This window comes from Larus michahellis, chromosome 2 (genome assembly GCF_964199755.1).
Source record: "Larus michahellis chromosome 2, bLarMic1.1, whole genome shotgun sequence".
NCBI lineage: Eukaryota > Metazoa > Chordata > Aves > Charadriiformes > Laridae > Larus > Larus michahellis.
Window position 1 is genome coordinate 127,312,799 of NC_133897.1, and position 23,126 is coordinate 127,335,924.

A 23,126-nucleotide genomic window follows, 5' to 3' on the forward strand; every position below is an offset into this window, starting at 1 on the left:
TCCAACCTAGACAATTCTATGATTCTATGATCTTGTACCTAGTACCACTTTGATTGTCCCCCAAACTTGTTCCACTGTCTTCAACACTTTATATGGAAAGATTAAATGCTTTTCTTTTGAAATTCTGCCTTTGAAATCTCCACGACTCGACCTCGTCCAGGTGGTCTGGCAGTACACGTACGACACTGTGACTCCACTTCTCGTAGAGCTTTTCAGCTGCATCCTCTGGGTGTTATGTCCACACATTCATATTTCCTGTTTTGCTGACCTATGAGATTTTCTTTCACTTTTCAACGGGCTAGGAAATCATTCTTTAAAAAAAAAAAAAAGAAAGAAAAGAAAAATTAAAAGATAACTTTACTTGTTCTTTGTTTTCTTCCAACCCAGCTTCCAACGAACGTTAGAAGTTGCTATAGTTGAGTTTTGGAGATGTTCACGATGGGTTTTTTTTAGGCTGTTGGTGGAACAAGACAGCTTTTTTTTTTTTTTTTTTTTCTGTTTTGCCTCTCGGACTAACGCCGGTTTACGCAGTTGTAGCTTTTCCCGGAGGCTAACCCTAACCCACCGCATGAAGTTTGCTGTGGGGCAGAGGGGGGCTCCAACCTCGACGCAGCCCGGCAGAATCCTACCCCCGGCACGACCCCCCTTCCACATCTCTTGTCCCCCCCACTCTCCCCCATCACTGCCTCGCTCCCTCCCTCCCTCTCTCCCTTCCACATCTCCTGTCCCCCCTCTCTCCCATCACTGCCTCCGCTCCGCTCCGCGCCCCAGCCGGCGGAGCTGCGCCTCCCCGTCGCCCGCCTTTGCCCCCCCCCGCGGCCCCGCTCTCCCCTGGCAGCCCCGCATGCAAATCGAAGCCGGCAGCAGGAAGTTCAAGCCCGCAGAGGATGCGAGCCAACCGCCGGCCGCCCTGCGCGGTTCCTCCGCCGGCCGAACAACCCCCCCCCCCTCCCGCCCCCCCCGCCCCTCTCCCGGCCGGCGGGGAGCAGCACCGCGCCCCGGCTCCGCTCCGCTCCGCTCCCACACCAGCCCCGGGACACCCTGCTCTGCCGCCCGTCACCGTGGAGTTCACTGGCTGCCGCGCAACTTTCGCACCCGGGAAAGTAAGTGCTGGCGTGAAGGGGCGGGGGGAGGCAGCCCCGGCTTCTCCCGCGGGGGCGCAGCGGGCGGGGGGGTGGCCGGGCTGCCTCCGTGTCCCCGGCGCGGCACGGCGGGTAGACGGCGCTTTGCGGGGCGGTTTGCCTTCCCTTCTGCCTGCCGGAGGAGGTGCCGCTGCCGCCTCACCTTCCCGGTAGGAGCGGATGGGGTCTTGAAGGAAATACGGCATTTGTAAGGAAAAAACAAAACAAAACAAGACAATTTCAAAAGGGCGATTTACTTCTTGCCGCTTGCTTCTGAGTGCTCGGGTGCCTTCTGGCTGTTTCGTGCCGGCAAGCGTGTAAAATTATCTGATCAAAGCCTGCAGCCCGTGTCTCAAGCCAAGGCGAGAGCTTTGACTTAGTGGAGACAATCTGGCCTCTGGATATTCCTTCTTACACCGCTTTTTCTCTAGGAGGGTCATTCCGGGAGCGTCTTCCAAGTTACAGCTGCTTCCTCTTAACTGTATGTTCAAATGTGCCTTAGCTTAAAAGAAAGACGAGAAAATGGTATTGTGATGTTTGCTGCATGGTGTTTCTTGCTGACTATGCCTGTAACGGTACTGTATGCCTAAGGAATGGTCTTGAGGGGTTTTCTTCCAATTTTAATTTAGGATCTGAAAGTCAAGCTAGATCTCTCTAGTTGATGCTGTACCTTCAGTAAAGCAGTTGGAGTTTCTGTTGAAATGGCATCTTTTATGTGTTTGCAGTGAATGGGTTTGCAGGAACTCATCTCGCTGCCTCGTTGACCTCTGTTGGCACCGAAGACCTGACCTAAGAGATTAACACTTAGAACTTGTTTAGCCAGATCTGTATTGTGGGTATACATAGGGAGCACAAAGGGTGAGCTCTCATTCTGTTATTTCATCCGAAACATCTGAAACCCCAAATCAATATCTCATCTCTTGCCTTTCATTTCCACCTTTGAAACAAAAAAAGAAACAGTCTGACCAATCTTAACGTATTTTAGCACATTCTAATACAAATGGGAAATTACATTTTTTTAGCTTGATCCCATAGAGTACCTGTAATACTTATGTAATTTAGGTATCTTGATGTTAGTTGCAAGTATCTGTAAAGTGTGAGTTCCAGGTAGATAAGTCTGCGCTTATCGTAGTATTGCTAAAGGGTTATTAAAAAAAAAAAAAAAAAAAAAAGAGGAAGATTTTTGTTGGGAAATTGCAAAGCTATGTTGGGAAAGTGTAGCTCAGTTTTACCGAAAGGATAGTCAAATTGTGTTTGTGTGAATTGTTTCCAACCCAGTACTGAATGCAGAGTAGGTGTTACTTATCTTTTATGTGTTGTGACTTTGTATCTTTATAATAGGTACCATCAGCAAGGCGGAAAGCATGGATGAGAAAAAATCAAATCATTTTCTCTAAGAACGTAGCAACAGGCTAGAAATCAGTTAGATTTATGAAATCTTGTGTGAGGGTTAAAATTAATGAACTCTGAGATCAACAGATGTCTCATTCTATAGATCTCTTCTGAGATTTATAGCTCTTTTTCTTTATCCATTTCAGCTTCGTGAGCTGCAGACTAGTTAGAAAAGAATTCTTGATTAAATAACATAAAGGTCTATTTTAATTGTGTGCTGTTGAGATCTATCTATATTTAACTGTAGTGGTGTAGAACGATCATCTTTGTACAGTAGCTGGCTTGAAGTTGTTCTGCTTTTCTCCTGGAGGTTTTTTTTGAGTATATAATTATACAGAGGACAAGGTAAGGCTTAGGCCTTTCTTCGTAAGTTCCTTGACCAGTGGAGTTGTGCAATGATTTTTTCTGACAATGCAACGAATTATGAAACTTTCGCATACGAAGTTAAACCCCATTGCCTTTAAGACGTTTAATATTCCGGTTTTTAATGCTACCCTTTCAAGAGTATTTCCATAACTGCGAAATTCTTTCCTGCGTGTCTTTATGAATGCATAAGCAACTCTTTCACAATACTTCCACCCCCCCCCCCCCATTTTATCGACGTAATTGAAGTGAGCCATCTTCCTATGGCCTTGTTGGGTCTTGTAAGATAAATGGCATCACGGAAGGTCAGGTGTTGCGGGAAGCAATTCATAAAATGGGCAATGAAAAAGGTCCCAGGTCCTCCTGGCTCAGCTCTCTCAACTCTCAGCTGAGAGTTAGCGCGGCAGCTCAGAAGACCAGAGACGCTACCTCTGGCCGTTCTTGTGCTGCACATCAGAGAGCAGCGTTTGTCCTCTCTGTAGCTGTTCAGGAAAGTTGAAGAACTGAGGTATTTGATCTCAGATGTGATTCCATTTCTGTCACAAAAAGGAGATGTTTTCCTGTCTGTACTTCACATGTTATTTGGAATCTTAATGGGCATCTTCAAGGTTTTTGTGTGGAAAGATGTTGACCATGAACCAATTTTTATTTTTCTCAAAGGGCTAGGTGATCTGGGGAGGGGGCGAGGTCTTTCCTTCTTTCCATACGTGCATATTCGTAATGACTGAGCAACTTTATTTCTTGTGTTTGGGGAACTGTAGAGCCAGTTTTACTTTCAGGGTTCAGGGATCCCTTTGCAAAACTGAATGAACACAGAAAACAACCAGATGCGGAATAAATAATTATAATATTTAATAAATAAATTTTAAAAAGGCATGGGTTGGGCATTAGGTGTAGGCTAGGACTCCTAGCCCTCTGCTCTGGTAGCACGGCTGCACGCAGAGATGTGTTTCTGTAGCACCAGTGATCCCTGAAGGATGTGAGCTGTCACGTGCTAATGCAAGGGATGGGAGGAGAATCCGCTGGCCGGGAATCCTGAGGGTTGTGTGAGCTTTGTGTGCAGTAGGTGATACTTCCTTCTGAAGCTATGAAGCTGGGTGTGTAAAGAATTCCACCAAACCACGTGACTCTGTTAAGTAGTATTTATTGTTATTTTACCCCTACGGGATTTCTGTCTCTGAGAAGAACAGCTTAATTTTGGAGAAGAACCAGTTGCCCAGCTGAGAATTAGGATTTTTCTCCTGCTGCTCATATCCCTGCTTCCTATTTCTGCCATTTATTTGTGTCCCCTCGATATATCCGTATCTATATCTATATCATCTATATCTATATCTATGCAAGTATGTATAGGGAGAATGGCTTCCAGACTTGCCAAGCCATGCCACAGGAACCTATGTTGATAAAAAATGTAAAATTACATTCGTATGAAAACAGTCTTTAGTGAGGCATACAAGGAGAAGGAGACTGCCATACTGTAAACAGCAATGGTAGCGTCGCAAAGAAATCAGCTTCTACTAATAAAAGGCAAATAAATACAATGTAATTGTCCTTAGTGTGACTCTTCCTAGTTTAAACTTAATTGTCCTTCAGGGAAGGATGGAGAGGTCTGTGCTTTCATATTTATTTTTGCCTGATTCAAATACGTTTCCTGTTGACATTGTCATTAAATGCTGTAATTTCCGAGGCTGAAATCATTGGCAGTCGTGTTCGGCATCTTTCCTGAAAATGTGAATTCATGGAACAAAATGTAAAGGCAGGATTCATCTTGCATTGGAAACATTTCCTCCAAATATTTATGAGATACTTGTATTTGTTGTGTGCCCTGAAGAAGTACTCACAGAGGTAAATAGTTTAGTTATTTTTGTCAGCTGAACGTCAGAAGAGAGATGGTATTTTGACAGCACTTTGCTGGGGACAGAAGGAGGAGGAGACCAGGGAAGGGTGAAGGGGAGAATGGGTAAACCTCATTTCTCTGGGGGGAAAAGGGGAGGCTGGCACCATGCAGGCCAGTATTTGCCGTCCTTTAGGTCAGCATCATCTATCCTCTTCAAACTGCTGGCATCTTAAGTATCTACAATTGGTTCCTGTGTTTGCGCAGCGTACTATCTTACTTCGTCAGTTCAAAGGGATCAAATGATAAACAGTCTGAACAGTGTGTCCTTCTTCCTCTACGGTCTCTGCTGTGTATAGCGTGAGGCTACTTTTTCCTGTCTAAGTTGTGGCTGATATGTTGTAGAATTTGCTGCTTTAACTTGCAAAGGCCTGCTCTTTACTATGCACGTTCTTGTGACCAAGCCATTTCTTGGAAAGTGCCTGTGATAGCACATTGTGTGATCTTAAACTGCACAATGCGATAGCTCACCACAGGGGTTGATGTACGGGATGCAGCTCCTCTTCTGGAATGATCTTCACTGCAGTTTTCTCTATTTTAGAGGGCTACTAGAAGTCAGGACATGACAAAAGTTTGGAGGGAGCGGGCTTCTTCTGGGACGTGTTCTTAACTACTCCTTTGTTGGTTTAACAGAAAGCCGTTTCAGGAAGCTTGTCGACAAAAACATATGTCTGTCAAGTGGGCTTTCTGATGTGGCTTCTGTAAGATATTGCTGTGCTTTTCATGTTTCCTTCATTAGTTTGTACAGATCGGTGTACACAAACCTGTTTGATCAATTTTTTGATGAAGTCTTGTTCAGGCTTTTTCTTGGGCAGAAACTGAAACAATATGCTACTACAGGAGTTAGCGCAGAAGTATATTTGGCTGCTAAGAGGGTTCGTTTTTTCCGTGTAAGACTTGGGGCTTAGAACAAAATTAATATTGAAAGGTAAAGAGTATGTTTGAGTGAATTCCTACATAATGATAACGTATTTATAAATCGGTAGGTCTGACCTATGACTAAGTTTTACTCTATTCAGAAAAAGAAATTATTTCCCAGTAGTATCAATGGAGTCGGATAAGACCTGGGTAGTAGTGCCTCTATTGCATTTATCGAAATTGCCCGCGTGAGTATGCCTTTGCTGGCATGATGAGGCTTACATTCATTAGATCCAGTGGACAGAACATGTTTTTTTTCAGGGCAACCCCAGCCTTACCATGTGTCCCCTACGGGATTTCTAAAACCTTCCTTGAGTGCTGAATGCCCCGGGGTGGCTGGGATTCAGGTGTGAGCGGGCGAGAGCTGGAGAACAGGGTTAAGGGATCGCCAGAGCTGGTGTCAGCGCCACTGAGGAACTGAAAGCTTTGGGTAAACACACAGGAAGGGGCTGGGCAGGAGAAAGAGGAAATCCTCCGTTGGATGTTCTGGGTTCTACTTGTTCAGAATACATTGCAAGAGTCATTTGAATGCGCCGTTACGGCGTAGCAGAGCATGCAAATGGGAGTCAAAGTACATTTTTGTAACTACAGACCTACCGTTGCAAAAGATGTGCTAAGCTATGCAAAGGCTCGAGGGAAGCGTCGCAGCCTGTGAGGGGTGTAGGAAAACTTGCCTTTGAAGCAGCTCTCTGGCTGTGTTGCTGGCATGGCACTTTGTCTTCCTTTTTCTGTCTTGCGAGGCCTTTGGTCTGTCGCTGGTTTCCAGCTGCACTTGCACTGGTTGCGAGAGAGATTGCAGCAGCTCTCCAGGCGCCGGCGGAGAAGCACCGGGCCATATCGAGGTGAATGCTAAGCCAGTTTCTCTAGGGATGTAGACAGCCTCATTGATGGTTTCTGCTAGGCAGGTGGTGGAGAGCAGTATTGCCACTAGGCCTGACCAGGAGAGCTTGCGTCTTCTGAAAAGTTTCCACTAAATTTCCTTGTAGGCAGTTCCCATCCGTCTGCCATGACACTTACCGGTGAGTCTGAAAAAGTCTCAGAGCCACACTGCTTCAAGTGTCTTCGTTACTAATAATGTGCTGTGTTTGGGGGTTTTTCTCCCCAGTTTCCTGGAAAACAACATGTTTTAGTCTTTATCCTGCCTTAGCAGTACTCCCTTCCTACCGCTGTTTCCTTTTCTCTTCTCCAGTCGTTAATTTCCCCAACACCATTCTGTCGTTTCTTTCTCTCCAGCTTTGTCTTCAGGACTGTCACTGGTATAAGCCGTTTAGTTCATCTCTTGATTTAGATCTCTGTGCAGCAACTTCTTCCCCTTCCAGAAAAATAAGTCCCAGTACCTTTCATAATCTAATTATAATTTGTAATCTACTTGTGCTACCCTATCAGGGAATATGTGGCCAGAAATACGTCCCCCCAGCCTCTCGAAGAGGTGTGAAGTCCAATGGAGTACCAACCTGACAGTACCAGCATGGTCTTCACGGTGTTTTAAGAAGCCTGTGCCTCCTTACAGGGCAGCTTTGTACTTCTACAGATCGCCAAGATGACTTTTCTGTCTAGAGCATGTATTATATATAGATGTGATCTAACTTTAGAGCCAACTACCACTGTTTGCCACATCTGATTTAAAATGGTGACCTCAACCTTTCTTGGAACAGGTTATTTTCTATCTTGAAAATGGTCAGCGTGGATTGTCTTCTACCCCTTTGTCTGCTGTTCTGTGACCTTTTCTGGTCAAGTTTTATTTCTGTTTTATGCAGGAGGTTTATCTGTGCCGTCTAGTGGCACATGTGAAAGGTTTTTGAGCCAGCATTGGCCCTCCTTGTAAATCCACCTGGTTGGGTGAAGCAGAGCGTGGTCTTATCGGCATGCGTGCTGGCTTGTGAAGAAGAAACCAAAGTTTGGTATTGTGTGGGTGTGGTGCTAAGGCAACAGCTCGTGTTCCAGGATTTCCGTGCTGTGCTCCTCGGTGTCGACATGCCCCATATGCTCTGTCCACACAGAAAATGAAACTTAAGAAATTTAGCTTTGGGAAGGCATTGCAAGTTTTGAAGAACCAACTTCAGCAGAGCCAGCACCAGCAGAAAGGAGATTTGGCTGATGGAGTGAACAAGTGGGGAAAAAGGTGCTTCAGGTGAGACGTTTCTGCTTTTGATGGAACATTTGAGCAAGTCTGAGGGCATTAGATACAAGTGTCATAAAATGCAAAATTCAGCATTTGAATAGCTTATTTAAATCAGAGATCAGAACAGTATTATCTTCTGTAATATATTTGACTATGTACAATGGCAGTCTTCTGCTAGGTTTAGGTGGGTGAAAAGTCCTTTTCCTTGCTCCCGCAATGAAAGCAAGATGCTTGGTGTGGTATGACACAGAAAAGTCATTTCTCTTTTGAGCACAGAACAGTTTCAGTGACGTGACTATATTTTGTTATTACATGTTCTGTATCTTGTCATGCTGATTGAGATTATGTGCTTTCCTAGGGACTATACTTGTCTCTACCCCATTAGTTATCATCCTTTGCATTCTTACGTAGTTGTTTTTTCTCCTTTTATCTCTCTGCTTCTACAGTCTTCTTTCTATTTATTTCTCAGCATCGACCCCAGTTCTGACCTCTCAGGGATTTCAGCCTCCTCTCCTACACCTTTTCTCATATAGTTTGTGTTGTCCTGAGAACTTCCCACATGTGCCCAACAATCAAGCAGTCTTACTTGTTTTTAAAGTGACTTTTTTGCACAACATTTAATTCTCTGTAATTCAAACGTAATTTCCTTGTGGACTCATTACAGTTCTCTTGAAACAGACATTGTGAACACTGATTTATTCTTTGTTCTTCCTTGGAAAGGGAGCTGCATGGTCTACGAGTGCTAAAGTCGCGTATAAACCATGGGGCTTGTGCACAGCCTTAAGATGTTTTTATTAGGTACAGTGCAATCACGTGGCCTGCCTATGAGCTATATATTTGATATTTTAAGTTACAAAGGTTATAAACTTAAATGAGCAGCCAGTATGGTCGTAATAATAGTACCGTGAAATTCTTGCAGTCTGTGGCATGAATGTGTGTCAGGGACCTCCAGTGAGTCAAAATCTGACATAATTATCGTGCATCATACTCACTAGGGTCCGTGTTCTGCACTTTGTTTAGAAAGCCCTGGCCTGAGTCTCTCAAAGTCTGCAGAGCTCCTGCAAGTTGTGTGCAGTCACTTACAGGCTCAGAACCTGGTTGAGTGGAACTTACTGTGGTTGTTACTGCTAGGTTTTCGTCTGCTACCAATTGCAAGGCTCTTGACCGTTAAGCAGGGCTAGAAACAACACAAAATACTAAATGCTGTGCAATCCAGTAACGATAGGTTGTGAATACAGCCATGTTGATTGTTTTTAGAGAGACAAAACAAGAAACATGAAGGCAAAGTCAAAATAGTAGCAGCAGTCAAAGTATTCATCAGTTTCTGAAAATGAAATAAATTAACATATTGAGCAAATGCAGAATGCTTCTTCAAGTCAGTCCTCCACTCAGAACTTCTATTAGGAGTAGAATAGCTTCTCTCAAATTTAAAAGAACTTTAATCAACATGATATTCTCGCATAGCTGCTGTCCCGCTGATGTTGGGAGCTCTGTGTTCATTCTTGCCCTTGAGAAAGATCATCTGCAAAGACATACATGCGTTTAAAACCCAAGGTCTCCAGTTCTTCCTTTAAACGTTTGAAGCAGGAACAATGAAGTGAACCGTCACACCAGCCATTCACAACCCTTCCTCAAAAGCGAGTTTCCACATTCCCACTCTCACTCCTCTCTGAAAATAGAAAGTATGTAAAATATTTTTAATTCTTATTAACTTTAGAGAAACTTCATATTCATGCTCGTTGTGTGCAACAAACGTGAAAAGCAAGCTTAGAAACTTGGATGTGAAGTCCTACTCCATGTTCGTTCAGTGACGTTTTTCCTTTTACACTCTTACTGTCACTCCAGCTTAAGCATGTAGTTTCACGAGACTTGAGTTAAAGTGTGCTTTTTTGTTTATATGTCAGGCTTTCAGACTTGAATTGGTGGAAATTTGCAGTCCTTCGGGATATCTTTAGTAGGCTTATGCAGAGTGTTTTAAAAAAAAAAAAAGTTATCGAAAAAACCAAACTGTTCTCAAGGACTTAATCTGAAAAGCTCCAAAAATTGTCATGGTATAGCTCTTCAAGTTCTATTTATCATGTTTGCAGCAAACTGTTGGGTCAGACAATATCCTTTGGTGCCCCTGCATGTATTTTGCAACAGTTGCTTAGAACGGTTTACTAAGCTGGGTGAGAAATCAACTGGAACATGCCTGTCAAATGAATATAATTAACACAGAGTTTAAAATTAAGTAAAATAAATGATTTATAAATACACCTCTTTGAAGTGCCGGAACCTGGAGTACACCCTTGAAGTTAAGGGAGGTTCTGCTGCTTAACGCCAGTGAGAACACGACAAAGTGGTTCCTCACAGGAATACTTACACAATTAGTGCTGAATGTTCTTCTGTTATCCCTGTAAAGATTAAATAGCACAAAATTTCATTTTTTGCTAGTGTAATTTACTGGCACCGGATTTGACAGTGTCTGGTTGTTTTTTTTTGAGAACTCTTGCAACTTCCTCTTGCGACTTAAGAAAACTTGTCCAAGGTTTGCAAACTTCCAGGAGGAACTGGACTCTGACTAAGAGTGTTAGCCCACATCAGCATGAATGATTTAACCCTAAATTTTCATCTGAGCCTAGAGTTCATTCTTAAAACCATATTAGGTACCCCAGTACAACGCCCTGTGTTTCAGGAGAGTTCCTCTGTGTACATCTAGTGCTGTATAGCTAATGAAACACAAAACAGTCTGCTGGAGAAGTAACCTTTTTTTGCAACCCAGCTATATACTGGCGTTTGAAGAGGGTGAAAGAAAAATCTGTTTTTCTTTTGTGAGTTATTTGGGAAATTCAGTGCTTTAGACAAGTGCCCAAGGCACAATACGATGTGATTATAACAAGAATCCTATGTTTAAGTTGCAAGTTTGGTCGTGAGGATGTGTCAGCATTTAAACGTGGAGGTGACAGCAGATGAAGAAGCCCTCTGAGCAATGGAGCAGGATGGTAAATGCAGCGTGGTGCAAGGTAATGTGAGTGACAGTGTAACCAGGCTAGCACCGAGTTAGGATCCATGGACGCAGAAGTCATTCTGCATTAATTCAGTCATAACTATCTTAACCCATGTTGAAAGTAGATTGTAGAGTGCGTAAAACCAGGTAAGCCGATTTATTCCATGGGGATATGGTTACCTGAATTTGAGTGAGCAAAAGCTAACATGCACTAATGATCTGCTCCCTCTTTCCCCCTTTTATTAAACACACTGAAAACAGAAGATAAACCCAAAGGAGAAGTGGTATACTTTCTATGAGGCCACCCTCGAAACCTTCATCAGGATTTGTTGGCTGTGAATTTGCTGTCCTCCATCATGTTTTCCTTGACACGTTGTGATAATTTCATAATTTTTGAGTGCTGTTTACTCAGTATAGCAATGGGTTTGAATTACAGGCACATGTCAAAGCAAGACATCACATCTGCAAAAGACTCTTTATTGCCAACAACAACTTTAACTAGTTGAAGGCCATGTTCATAAGTAACCATCTTCTCCCCTTAGTCATAGTAGCTATTAATGATTTTCCCTAACAAACATGCTGTCAATACCTCTGTCCAGGCATGTGGAGGTTAAGCATTAGGCTGCCTTTCTTGAATGAGACGAAGGTTTCAAGTATGAGCTGCTACCTGCAAATATACCTTCCTATGTGTCTTCTGGAGGGGGTGGACAGAGCAACAAATTTCAGTTGAAGAGCTAGCTGGGGTGCAGCCTGATGATGATATTAAAGAGAAACCTTAATTTTCCCCAAACTCATTAAACATTAGCAAGCTGCTCACTCCGTTTTCTGAGGCTCAATGAAACCAGGACAAGCTAACTCTGATTTCTCTTGCATGTATCACGTAGTAAATGTAGACATTAGGTACTGCAAAGTAGCTCATGCAGGGCCGCTTGTTACTCAGTGTAATTTGTTTGTGTGGCTGTGCCTTTGGCTTCAAGTACATTGATGGGTAGGTTGAACTCAACACCTGAGTAAAACCACCATGTGTATAAAGTAGGCATTTTGGACTGTTCTACTGATGAAGGAACCCTTGTTCCATGCCTCTCAACTACACCTTATTTTGGGAGGCTAACTGCGTGTCTGTGAAGAAGAGGAGGAGAGAGAGGAGCTAGGTAAGTCCTGTTGGGAGTGAAGAAGGATAGGTCCCAGACCTGTGTTCTCCAAAGGAACAGTGTGAAGCTTGTCCTTCTGTCCTTCTGTCATGTCACTTTTTATAAGGATGATGTAATTTGGGCTACTCCTGGACCTCGGTCCAAAACCTTGCTGGTTTTGTAGGTAGTTTCTCATTTTCCTATGCCACAATCATTGCTCTAGTCATTAAAAAGGGACAGGAGAAGGATCTTTGTACTACCGGTAGACATGGACATCTATAAAGCTCAGGGCAAACATTAGACTACTGAACCTTTAGCATACTGCCATTGTTGGCCAAAGTCATCAATTTAAAGCTGAAAAAATTGTATGCAAGTCATAGATACACTCAGCTTGGAATGTAGACGTAGTCCTTGGGGTTTGCTAGCTGGAGTGGGACACTTCCTAATCCTTAGGAAAAATTACTTTCCTCTTCAATGTAGTTGGCCAAATTTTCATCTGGAAATGGAGATTTGGTTATATGGTTCTTTGTCATTACTGAAGTTCACAGAGTGAAGTTTTTTACTTGTAAAGAAAATGATATTTTTACTAATAGTTTGCGTAACACTTTTAGGTCTGTAAAGTATTTTGGGAACCTTCCCTTTAAGTTGGTTAACGTGTTGGTACAGTTTTTCTCTGTTCCATTTCATATGATCCTTTTGAAGAACTTGATAGAAGTTTATTCTGTTTTGACAAATTCAGGTGTTATTTGACCTTTTTCCCTATCCTCAAAACATACAGTACAGTGGAAAAAAGTTGAGGAAATGGAAGATGCAGTTGCCTGAGGGCTGGCAAAGTGAATTAATTCACTGTTGATATTGATTCAAAATTCTAGAGGATGCAGTTGAGGCAAATGATTGTAATAAAATGACGCAAGTGCTATAAGGTCATAAAACAGATGTTACCTTAATGTAAGACTTGGTTTAAAATCAGTGCCAAAACCACTGACTACGTGAATCTGGAACATTGGCATAATATATAAAGTCTTTTATGCAATGTTAATAAAATCACAATCTTGTGTGGATTAACTTTCTTATCTTTTGGTATTTTTCTTCAATTGCATAAACAAGGAAAAGGATCAGTAGTTTGTATAAATTATGACCTGCTTCATGTCAATGTACTGTTTTGTTTCAGAATTTTATTTCCATCCTTTTACAGATATTATAAGGTTATTATACTATCATGATTACATGAGTTATTTTCAGTATTTCTTCTTTATTTTTTTATTCTAATTTTTTTTTTCTGTTGCCAAAGTTCCTGCATGAAACGAAGCTTTTAAGAAATCTAGACAAAAACTGTGGTGGATTTATAGAAAAATATAAGATGCTTCTTTCTTGGTCAAGGCCCCCCACGCCTGCTAGAGCTACCTTTCATGTCATCAGCGATGATGTTATTTATTATATATCATAGAATCATAGAATGGTTCAGGTTGGACAGGACCTTAAAGATCACCTAGTTCCAACCCCCCTGCCACGGGCAGGGACACCTCCCACTAGACCAGGCTGCTCAAAGCCCCATCCAGCCTGGCCTTGAACACTTCCAGGGATGGGGCATCCACAGCTTCCCTGGGCAACCTGTTCCAGTGCCTCACCACCCCCACAGTAAAGTAAATACATGTTATGCTATCATTTATGAGTTCCAACAAAGATCATGTATCATTTACCTGAGCATGGAATAGACTTATTCTCGCCTCCAAGACTTAAAGGACAGACACACAAAGGTTGGACTGTGGATTAGTATCATTTGAATATACAAAACTGTTTACCTGAACCGATACAGTTCGTCTTACCAAAGCACTCCTATTTCAAAGGCTGCGGAGGAAAGTACATAATCCTCAAACCCCACCTGACCACACCTGGTTTCCATATAACTGTATCGGATCAGTTCATGCTTGGGAGTTTGAGGTGTGATAACTTGAGTCACTTATTTTCTATTTAGTATAGCAATGCATTAATTAATGTTGGTTATTACACAGCTAAAAGGCCTGGACTAATAAGTTAAAAAAAAAAAAAAAGGAGGGGGTACAGGATAACGGGTTTCTCCCATGTGTGCAATGAAACACATCAATACATCATTAATACGACACCACCAGGTATTTTATCTCGCCAGAAGTTTCCTGGTCCAGTGTCAGCTGTTGGGGGATCTTTGCTGTATGATGTAATACACGGACCACTTCCACTGTAGTCAGATGGCAGCACACCTTTTTTCCCCTGTTCTAACTCGAATTTTGATTGAAAAAATCTTTAAATTAGGAAATGGAGTTGAATTATTAATGTTGCATAGGTCTACCCCTGATTTCAATATGCAGGCCAATGCGAGAAAGGAAAACAGGACGCCAAAGGGTGGAAGAATGAGTGTCAGGAACGTCATCGAGAACAGCAGTCAGCTAGGTAATGAGTTCAAGAAAGGTTTCTACCAACCCAGATTGGTTTGGTCAGACTGAGATATTTGTGTGCTAACGTTGGAAATCTCGGCTCTAAAGAGAAGGAATAGAAATACTGGTGCAGGGCTTAAAACCCAGTGTTGCGGAGAAAATAGAAACATGACTGATTTATAACTGCAGTAGGATGTAAGTGTTGGAGAGCATGAAGGTGACAGCGTGGTACCTTCTGTAACTGATACAGGAAGACCCTAAAAAATAATCTGAGGTAGCATGGACAAAATAGAATTTGTCTTGGTCACAATTGCTGAGGAAGGAACCGTGAAAGAAGCTGAACAGGGTGGCGGTGCCTGTCTGCTGCACTTCCCCAAACTCTTGGCAATACCACTCTCTGTTGCCTAATGTTGCATTAGCATTACATTAAGACCTTTTTTTTTTTCTTTTAACACCGTCATTTGCAGTGAAAAAATAAGGAGTCCCCTTGTGATATTAGGAAGTATTACAAACACACGGGCATCTGAAAGCATCATGCAGAAAGAACGGTCTGGCAAAATAATGGGGAGAAATTTAATATCAGGGTGCCAGGTCATGCTACTGGAGACAGGAGAGGAAAATCTGCTGTGACAACAGTTTGTCATTATGAAAAATGAAACAAACTTGAGTGCCTTAACTGATCACGAGGGGATTATAAAGGCTAGCATGATTGATGGAAGTGTGAAGATAATAAATTAATTGCTGAAATTTATTGGGTGATGTATTTCTGTAGATGGAAGAAATAGAAATATTATTTCTTGCAAAGCATTGTTGAATGTCGTCTTGGAACACCCGACCAACTCCAGCCTCCTGCCCTTTAGAGGGGTGAGTTCAAACTGAAACAGATGTGGAGAAGGGCTCCGAGGATAACCAGTGGAAATGGAAAAGACTGAGAGGGTTTGGTCTTTAAAGCCTAGAAAAGAGACTGAAAGAGATGTGACTTCTTCCTAATCGCCTAAGAGGATGAAGGGCTAAATGCCATTATTGTCCCCAAAACGTGCTTACTGGGAATTAGGACACAGCTTCTAAGCCAAGTGGAGTGAGCAATAATATTTTGTTCTTACCACCACCCATTAACCTCTGTAAAAATGGAGCTTGGCAAACTCGTTTCTGAGCTTGTACGATGCGATTGTGATAAACAAGATATCACTGTTACCTTGCTCTGATAGAAGTGCACCCTTGGAAAATTTGAGGGTTTGACTTAAATGAGAGTAAGTTTGAGGAAATCTCACAGTAACATTCTTGTTGCAAACTTTTCCACAACACTACTATTTGGGTTTTGATGGTTACACTAGGGATTAACTTGTTTCTCTTCTTTGCCTGTTTATATGTATGTCAAAATATTGTTTCAGCTTTGTCTCACCTTTTCCCCCCAAAAGATCAAAGCAGCTAAAGAATTCCTCAAATTTTCTCCTTTTTAAAAAATGCTGTCAGAAGGACTACTGCTTCTCACGTGGCAGGAATTTTATACGCCCATGTATATGCGTATCATATGAGGGATAAATTCAGTTTGGGAGGCATATGGATGATGTAATCTGGACCTATAGAAATAAGTTAAATTTAAAAAACATAGATTAAAGTACATGAGACGGGGAGTGACCGAGACATCCATAGCATTTTCAGCAGAAAGGCGAGGGAAGGACAAACTGCTTAAGTTCCCCTAGTTGGTCTCCAGTGCAAAAACAAGATGTAGGAAGTGAAACAAGCCCAAGATGAAAGCTGACCCAGGATTTCTGTGTTTGCAAGAATCTAATTCGATGAAAGTTACCAGGAAGTCAGGACTCACGGTGTATATATATAGTATATTATATTATTAAATATATAAATACATATTGTATATATATGTGATGAATTGCAGGTACAAGGCTGAACAACATAAAAAGTGGTCATTTGTGAGACAACCAAGGATCAGGAATCCACTTCTGTTCAGTTGCTCTCCAGTTTAATTCTTTCACATTAGTCCCAACCACAGAAAATTTATTTTTGTCACTCTTATTCGCACTCTGGTCTGGTAACCACATCTTCACTGGCACAAATACGTATAGAACAGTGCTGATGAGGCTTTGCTGAGCTCTGCCACCTCAAATTAAACTTCTCCTCCGGGTTCCTTGGAGGTTGCTTTGCCGTTCTGCACCGTGTGATGATGGGTCAGAAATGAACCCAGGTTTCCGAGGCCCCTCGGAGATGCCCCTCCTCACAGTCCCAGTAACAGAGGTATAGAAGATCAGTGCAACACTCAGGTTTTGCAGATGATGTGGAAGCAGGTCAACATAGAGAGAGAGTCAGCAGTAAAGGTTAAGATAAATGAATTCCTTAAATTTCATATTTTTCCCATTTTTTTCATGGAATGGGAAACTCGAGCAGTTGATTGAAGTGATGTAGAAAGTTGAGTGAAGGTACTGAAAAAGCCTTGTGTCCTTGGGCAGAGTGGGCTTACGATTCTTCCTCCCCAGCAGTTTTAGATCTAAGTTGATCATCTGAGTTTGTTTGGGTTTTGAGACACTTCTGCCTTGACCTTGAGGGTGATGCGGAGAAGTCTCACATTCTCAATTATTCAGGAGATCTGGTGAAGGCATCACTCTGTTACCTCGGGCTTTGTAACTTGTGAAGTAGCAGCGTACCAGCTGACATTAAAGTCCAGAATGAAAAGTCTAAAACGGAGGAGGGAAAAGGTATTCTTTTGAATTTTTGAAAGAGGTGTTAAAAAATAAAATTATTTACTGCACTGCTCTCTAAGCTGCTTTAAAGCTCCAGATTTAAAACCAGTTGTTTTTTTTATATGTAGGTGTAAACAATTGCTTCCTGTTCTTTGATTCAGAAGCTTAAACACAGAACGATGTTCAAGACTCAGAATGATTTGGGGGGTCTTGATTTTTTTTAAATTTTTTTTTTCTTTGTACATCTTAATGTGCATTCTCTCTCTTATTTGTACTGCTAAGGAAAAACTTTTATATATGTATGCGTAAGAAGTGTTGTGGCTTAAATGAAGAGTTTACTGCTTATAAACATTGCAATTGAATACAAATTATTTTTTTATGTATCTGTTAAAATATATATGTCTGTATCTGTTAAAAGTCTAAGCCACCCACAGAATTGGTGTTTCTGTACCCAATTACTGACCTTTTGAACAACAGATATTTATTTGATAAAATAGAGTTGCTTGTGTACTCAGTGTTGTTGTTCTAATTCTTTTTAAAGTTACTTTATTATTGGAAAAGGCAAAGTATAATCTATGTATGTTAGTTGTTTTTTTAAAAGTTTGCATTTTCTGCAAAGATTAGAATGAAGCCACGCTAAACTGTTGAAAAATCTGCGAGGATTTCAGAGTCATTGTCATGAAGACATAACTTAGATGAAGAAAATCCCGGACACGTCAGGTGGATTTTTAGAAAATGGTTAACTAATGTGCGCGGTAAATATTGTATGTAAGAGAATCACAGGGAGGAGAACAGTCGTGACCATGAGCAAAAAGAAAAACGAGATTGGCTTTGTAGATGATGCAGAAGATAAGCGCTGGGAGGAAATGAAACCTCGCACGCTGCTGGTGGTGGATGGATGGGCGACGGTCACACGAAACTTGACTGCTCGCAGTGGGAAGTATTGTGGCTTTAGACACATTGCTTGGCTGGTAATAACAGCAAAAGGCAGAAAAAGCAACAGTGTTTTGGGGATAGACAGCAGCTTTTAACCCTGGAAAAATGTTGCACAAGCCCCCCCCCGTAATCTGCTTTGAAATTAAGACCCAAGATGAAATGGGGGATTCAGAGGGGAAATTCAAGGCAAATGCCTCTGTAGGCATCAAAATCGGTGTCTGTGGAACAACCTGCTCCAGAGGCTCCGTGTGATGGTTCTTAGGATACTCCTCTGGCTTTTCAAAGGCTGCCTGAGCTCAGATTCTTATCACCATGCTGGAAATGTCAACTCAAGTACCTGTCCTTGCCTTTTAGCCATGAAATACAATATGCTCTTTGTTAAAAGAGGAGCTGATACTTTTTTAGTTATCTGTTTATAAAAGTTAGCAGCTGTGTTATACAGAGTTTCTTTTAATTAATTTCATGTCTGGAGGTGCGGACAGGACAGTCAATGAGAAGCATGGATGAAAAGAAATACCTCCTGTGTTGCGAATCTGTTGGAATGGGAAACGGCTGAGTAGGGACTGGCAGCATTTCTTCTGATATCTAAATTATTTTTATCTCTGCCAAACAATAACATAGCTTCTTTTCTAACACTGCTGCCCTCTCTGGATTGCTCTTTGCTTACCATATTCTTTTTCTCTGTATACCTGCGCAATACGCGTCCGTGATGCTCATTGTGATACGGCAACAGAGAGCTATGCAAATAAACATTTTACACCAAGTGAAATATTTTATTTATGCCTGAATGAACTTCCCCCCTTCAAATTTTCCTTATGACTACTCTATAAACTCAGAAAGGTGTGCACTGCATACACCTTTTATACTTCAGAGTTTCTTTTTTGTATGGTTGAATGTTTGTGAAGTTAACTTTGGTAATCATATGGCATTTGGTATTTTGAAATCCATTACAATGGGTGTTGATTGAAACTCTCCCATCGGTACTTGCTGTTTATACTGGCCCTATGAATCTTTACGTTGATACCGTGTTCAAAACCGTGGGAAAGACCCAGATTAGACTGCAGTAAAAATGTATAATACTGCACTGGAAACTAATAAATCTGGCATTGCAGATGAACTGAGCAATCACCGAGCAGAAGCTTTTGAAACCAAGAGAGTTACGTTTGCCTTGGGCATAGGACTGATCTTATGGAATTTTAAATGTGCCGTCCGGAATGCAGTGCACACAGCTTTACAGAGAGCTAGCATGTACAAATTTAAGATCCTGTGGCCTCTTTGAAGAGTTCAAAAATCTTTCGTTTCACAGTATCAAAAGAACATGTGCTCATTGATCCAGTTTCTACTGCTTAAAAACTATTTTTCAACTTTGTTTATGCTGTGTCTCCGTTGTCTGCCTATACTTGTTTAGAAATACATAAGGTCAGAAAATTAAATGTTAAATTACATGTCATAAACTTAACTATATTGATATTTATAAAGTGCTAAACATTCGTTTTACATTACTGCATATTTTTCATATGTTTCTTTTGCAAGATTTAAGAAGCTTGTTTCATAAAGAAGCTGATACTCTCAGGATGTGTCTACATCAGCATTTTAGTTAGATCAGGATCCTACTCCTGAAGCAGTTGTCCCCACTTGCTAGGCTGTTCATGTTGTGGAGCAGACTCGGAGTGCAAGACTGAGACCTTGTCTCAGTGTGAGGATTACCGTTAAATAAACCCTTACTGTGGTCTTGCTCCTACTGAATGTTCAGTCCTTGGGGCTATACTGGAGTGAACAGGGCAATAACCCCCCCTTGAAGCAGCTATGGGCTTCAGCACCAACTGTTGGGGCTTTTTGCTAATCTAGACCAAGGTAAGTCCTGTGAGGATCCCGGGCTGTCGTCTCCATGAGGAAAAAACCAAAAACCTGTGCTTCACGATGAGACTCAGAATCTTCTCTGTGTTTGGTGCCACCGCATGTGTTATCTCGCATGCTGCATTTGTGTGATTTCACGTGGCACCGAGTGGGCTTCTGTGGGGCTACAGGGCACCTGCACAGTGGTATTACTGATCCCTTGTTGATACTGTCACCAACAAATGCTAACCTTGAGCTTACCGGCACAACCTCACAGCGGGCTTATGTTACAGCTGTTCATGTGCTTTAAGCTGCAGGAAAAAAAAAAAAATCTGAGTAAAAATGCTTTTCCCTGAGTTTACACCAGCACTGGGCAAGCTGCAGTCTCTAAAGATATCTTCAGCTTTCTTACAGCGATAGGGAAAGGGATTTTTGGCTGACAACTTAGATCAAATTACCTTATGTCCTCGACTTTAGCTGTTTGTCCTGTAGAAGCAGAACTATTCAAGAGCAAAAAGGTTAGCAATGAGGTGGCTCAATACCTGATCTTGCAGATGCAGCAGGTAATTAAACACTGGGCTTCCTGATGTCTAGGGGGGGCGTGCCAACACCAGCGTGGCTGTGAGTGTGCAGAAATTCCCTGTGAACCATTAACTGCAGGACAAGACTCTTCTATATATCCGCAATTGTAAATAAAAGAATAAATAAAATCCTTCTCGGTATTTCAAAACACCTAGTATGTAACCCATGTAGAGTGGAGAATTTGGAAAAAAATCTTCCAGTGGGTGTTTTCACAAGCTGAAATTAAGCATTAAAGGTGTTTGCTTCTAAGGGAAGATCCTGGTTGAAGGTGCCCCCCAGTGCCTTCAAACGAGTATGGGAACGCTGAAATGTTGACACACAAGAAGAGGAAACTGTATTCTCTGCCTCTGTGGGATGATGATGCCTGGTCAGTGCCTATTGATTTTCTGTATGATTCCTTTTATTTTTATTTCAAGAGAAGACAACAAGGGGAGCAGTGAGTTCTCATGCTGCTTTTAAGCTCGTATCACAGTTCGCTGCATCGCTGCTGAAATCTCACAGACAGCCCAGATTTGTTAGCAATGGGGGAGAAATAATTTGCAGAAATGGTAGGTGAGGAGGTACCCTCCTCTCATTTTTAGAAGGCAGCGTTCAGCCCATGGATAGGACAGTGCGTCTGTCGTTATGTGGTGCTTCCTCGAGGGCAGGATGGGAAATTAAATGAAGGTGATGTGGGAAGTTGAGACCTGCCACAAGGGAGTGTTTGTGGCCTTGGCTTATTGTTATACTTAGTTAGGATTATGATTATTATCAGTGTTGTTACAAAAGTATAAGTCTTAATATGAACCCAGAGCGATCCGGCTAATTTTCCTACCTACAGGTGTGTAAGGCACCGTCCCATTGAAACAGTTGTGTCTGCGGGTGGACACCTCTACAACTTTAACTGTTTACTATGATGACCTTTTCTAACCCAGAGATGAAGGTATAGGTGGGGTGCAGTATAGGGTGGTAGGATCTGCTTTATCTTTTCCAGCTGTGTTTTAGTCAGTGCTGGTTTACTTGAGCCCGGACGTTCACTGAGCTCTCATTCTAGGTTTTACATTGTTCTTCAAAGAACTGGCTTTAAAGATTAATTAGGGCGGGGGGGGAGTGAGAGTGTGTGCCTGCAAGGGAAAGTGTGGCTGTGAACCTAGCATTAGAGCACTGACCTGAAAGGAGGGAGAGAGGAAGGAAGGGGAGGTTTGAAAAGCATTCATGGTGGATTCTTTGAAGAGTAAGTATGATTGCTGTCCTCTGAGGGAGGAATATGGAGATAATGTTGTATATGTGCTTGCTGAAGTGCTATGTAATTACATCAGGGGATTAGCAGTCAGGTTCCAGTCATGTAGATGCTAACAGCTGTATCTCATCTGATTTAGCACGGATGCACACCCTGAGAAGGATTATCCTTCTAAATTGTATTGAAGAAGAAATACTTGCGTGGTGATTTGCCGTCACTGATACACACATCGGCTGTTTTAGGCTGCCGTAACAGGCCTGTTTGAACAAAGAGATTCATTACCGAAGGTCACAGTAGCAGCGTATCTGCCATGGAGCTGGGACTGCACAAGTCATCAGCCTCATGCAAGATGGGGATTTGAATCACCGGGAGCTCCCTGCTAGCCTGGCATAGGCAAAATGAAGTGGGGAGATACAGGTGTCGCTAAATCCAGCTGCACTTCTCATCATTCGGACTGGAGTTTTTTTCTACGTCTTCCAAAGCAGCCTTTTCTCTAAAACGTACAGAAATAAGTTGTCGCTACAGTAATTCCATTTTTCTTATATCTATTCTGAAGCTCACAGAAGTATCATAAAGATGTAAGGGGTTTCAGGGGGGTGAGAGGGGCCATTGGGGAGAAAAGATGATAAATCTGAAAATACCGAAATGGTAAATAACTATTTTGAAATATTTACTTCATCTGTGGATCGAGACAAGAAGTCATTTCTTCCCTTTGCAGCAGAAAAGAGCTTTCAGTGTGTGTTCCTAACCTTCAGTTGTTCTCCCCGTGGACTATTGTGTATTAAAAGGAAGCAGGTTTTTGCTGCATAGCCCAGATGATTGCATGGCAAACGGCTTGGTTTATGGCATAATGTTTTTTGTTTAACACCTTTTTTATTCCAACAGGAAATATGGGATGTATAAAATCAAAAAGGAAAGAGAATCAGCATGGAGATGGGCTAGATTTGAAGAATCAACCAGTACGTAAAACTGAACGAACTATTTATGTGAGGGATCCAACGTCCAATAAACAGCAAAGGCCAGTAAGTAGATAGTCTCAGGGGAGAATTCCAGTAGCAAGATCAAAGCATGACTGGCATAACTTAAATTTCAATCCAAAGCACGTGCATGAGGAAATTCAAACGATCATTAGTACACAATTGGGCTCTTAGTGTTGTGCAGTTCACCCTCAACGAATAAGTACTTAAAGAACTAAAAAATAAAAATCAGTGGTTTGTTGCTTAATTACTTTGTTATGTTTGTGATAGTTTTCTGCATGAAAACCGTAATCCTTGGAGATGCTTGGTCTAGATATAGCTACGTCTGTAGAAGAATGCTAGGTGACTTTAGAAAACCTGAAGTAGTTTAGAACCATTTTTAAAAGCATCGCTGTTGCATTTCTAATAGCTGTGGGATCCAGGTGTTAATTGTTCTGTTTAAAAGGGCTGTTTAAAAAGGCTGAGATAATCACGGGCGGTTCTTCACCAGCTCTGGTCAACTTTCCTTTTATTCCCTGAAGGCCACTACTCAACGTGGCACGAGGG

General features: G+C 41.9%; 1 protein-coding gene across 4 annotated transcripts in view; it reads left to right on the top strand.

Moving 5' to 3' along the window:
* Nucleotides 1-959: 959 nt before the first annotated feature.
* LYN (LYN proto-oncogene, Src family tyrosine kinase) overlaps nucleotides 960-23,126 on the top strand; it is a 54,417-nt gene continuing 32,250 nt past the window's right edge. The window contains exons 1-2 of one of the 4 annotated variants that reach the window (XM_074577053.1): nucleotides 960-1,103; nucleotides 22,489-22,625. In XM_074577053.1, coding sequence (XP_074433154.1) covers nucleotides 22,494-22,625 — 132 coding nt within the window. In that variant the 5' untranslated portion in view covers nucleotides 960-1,103; nucleotides 22,489-22,493. Of the gene's footprint in view, nucleotides 1,104-7,628; nucleotides 7,817-22,488; nucleotides 22,626-23,126 lie in introns of those variants that run through there. The other 3 variants (XM_074577050.1, XM_074577049.1, XM_074577051.1) reach the window with 3 other exon arrangements.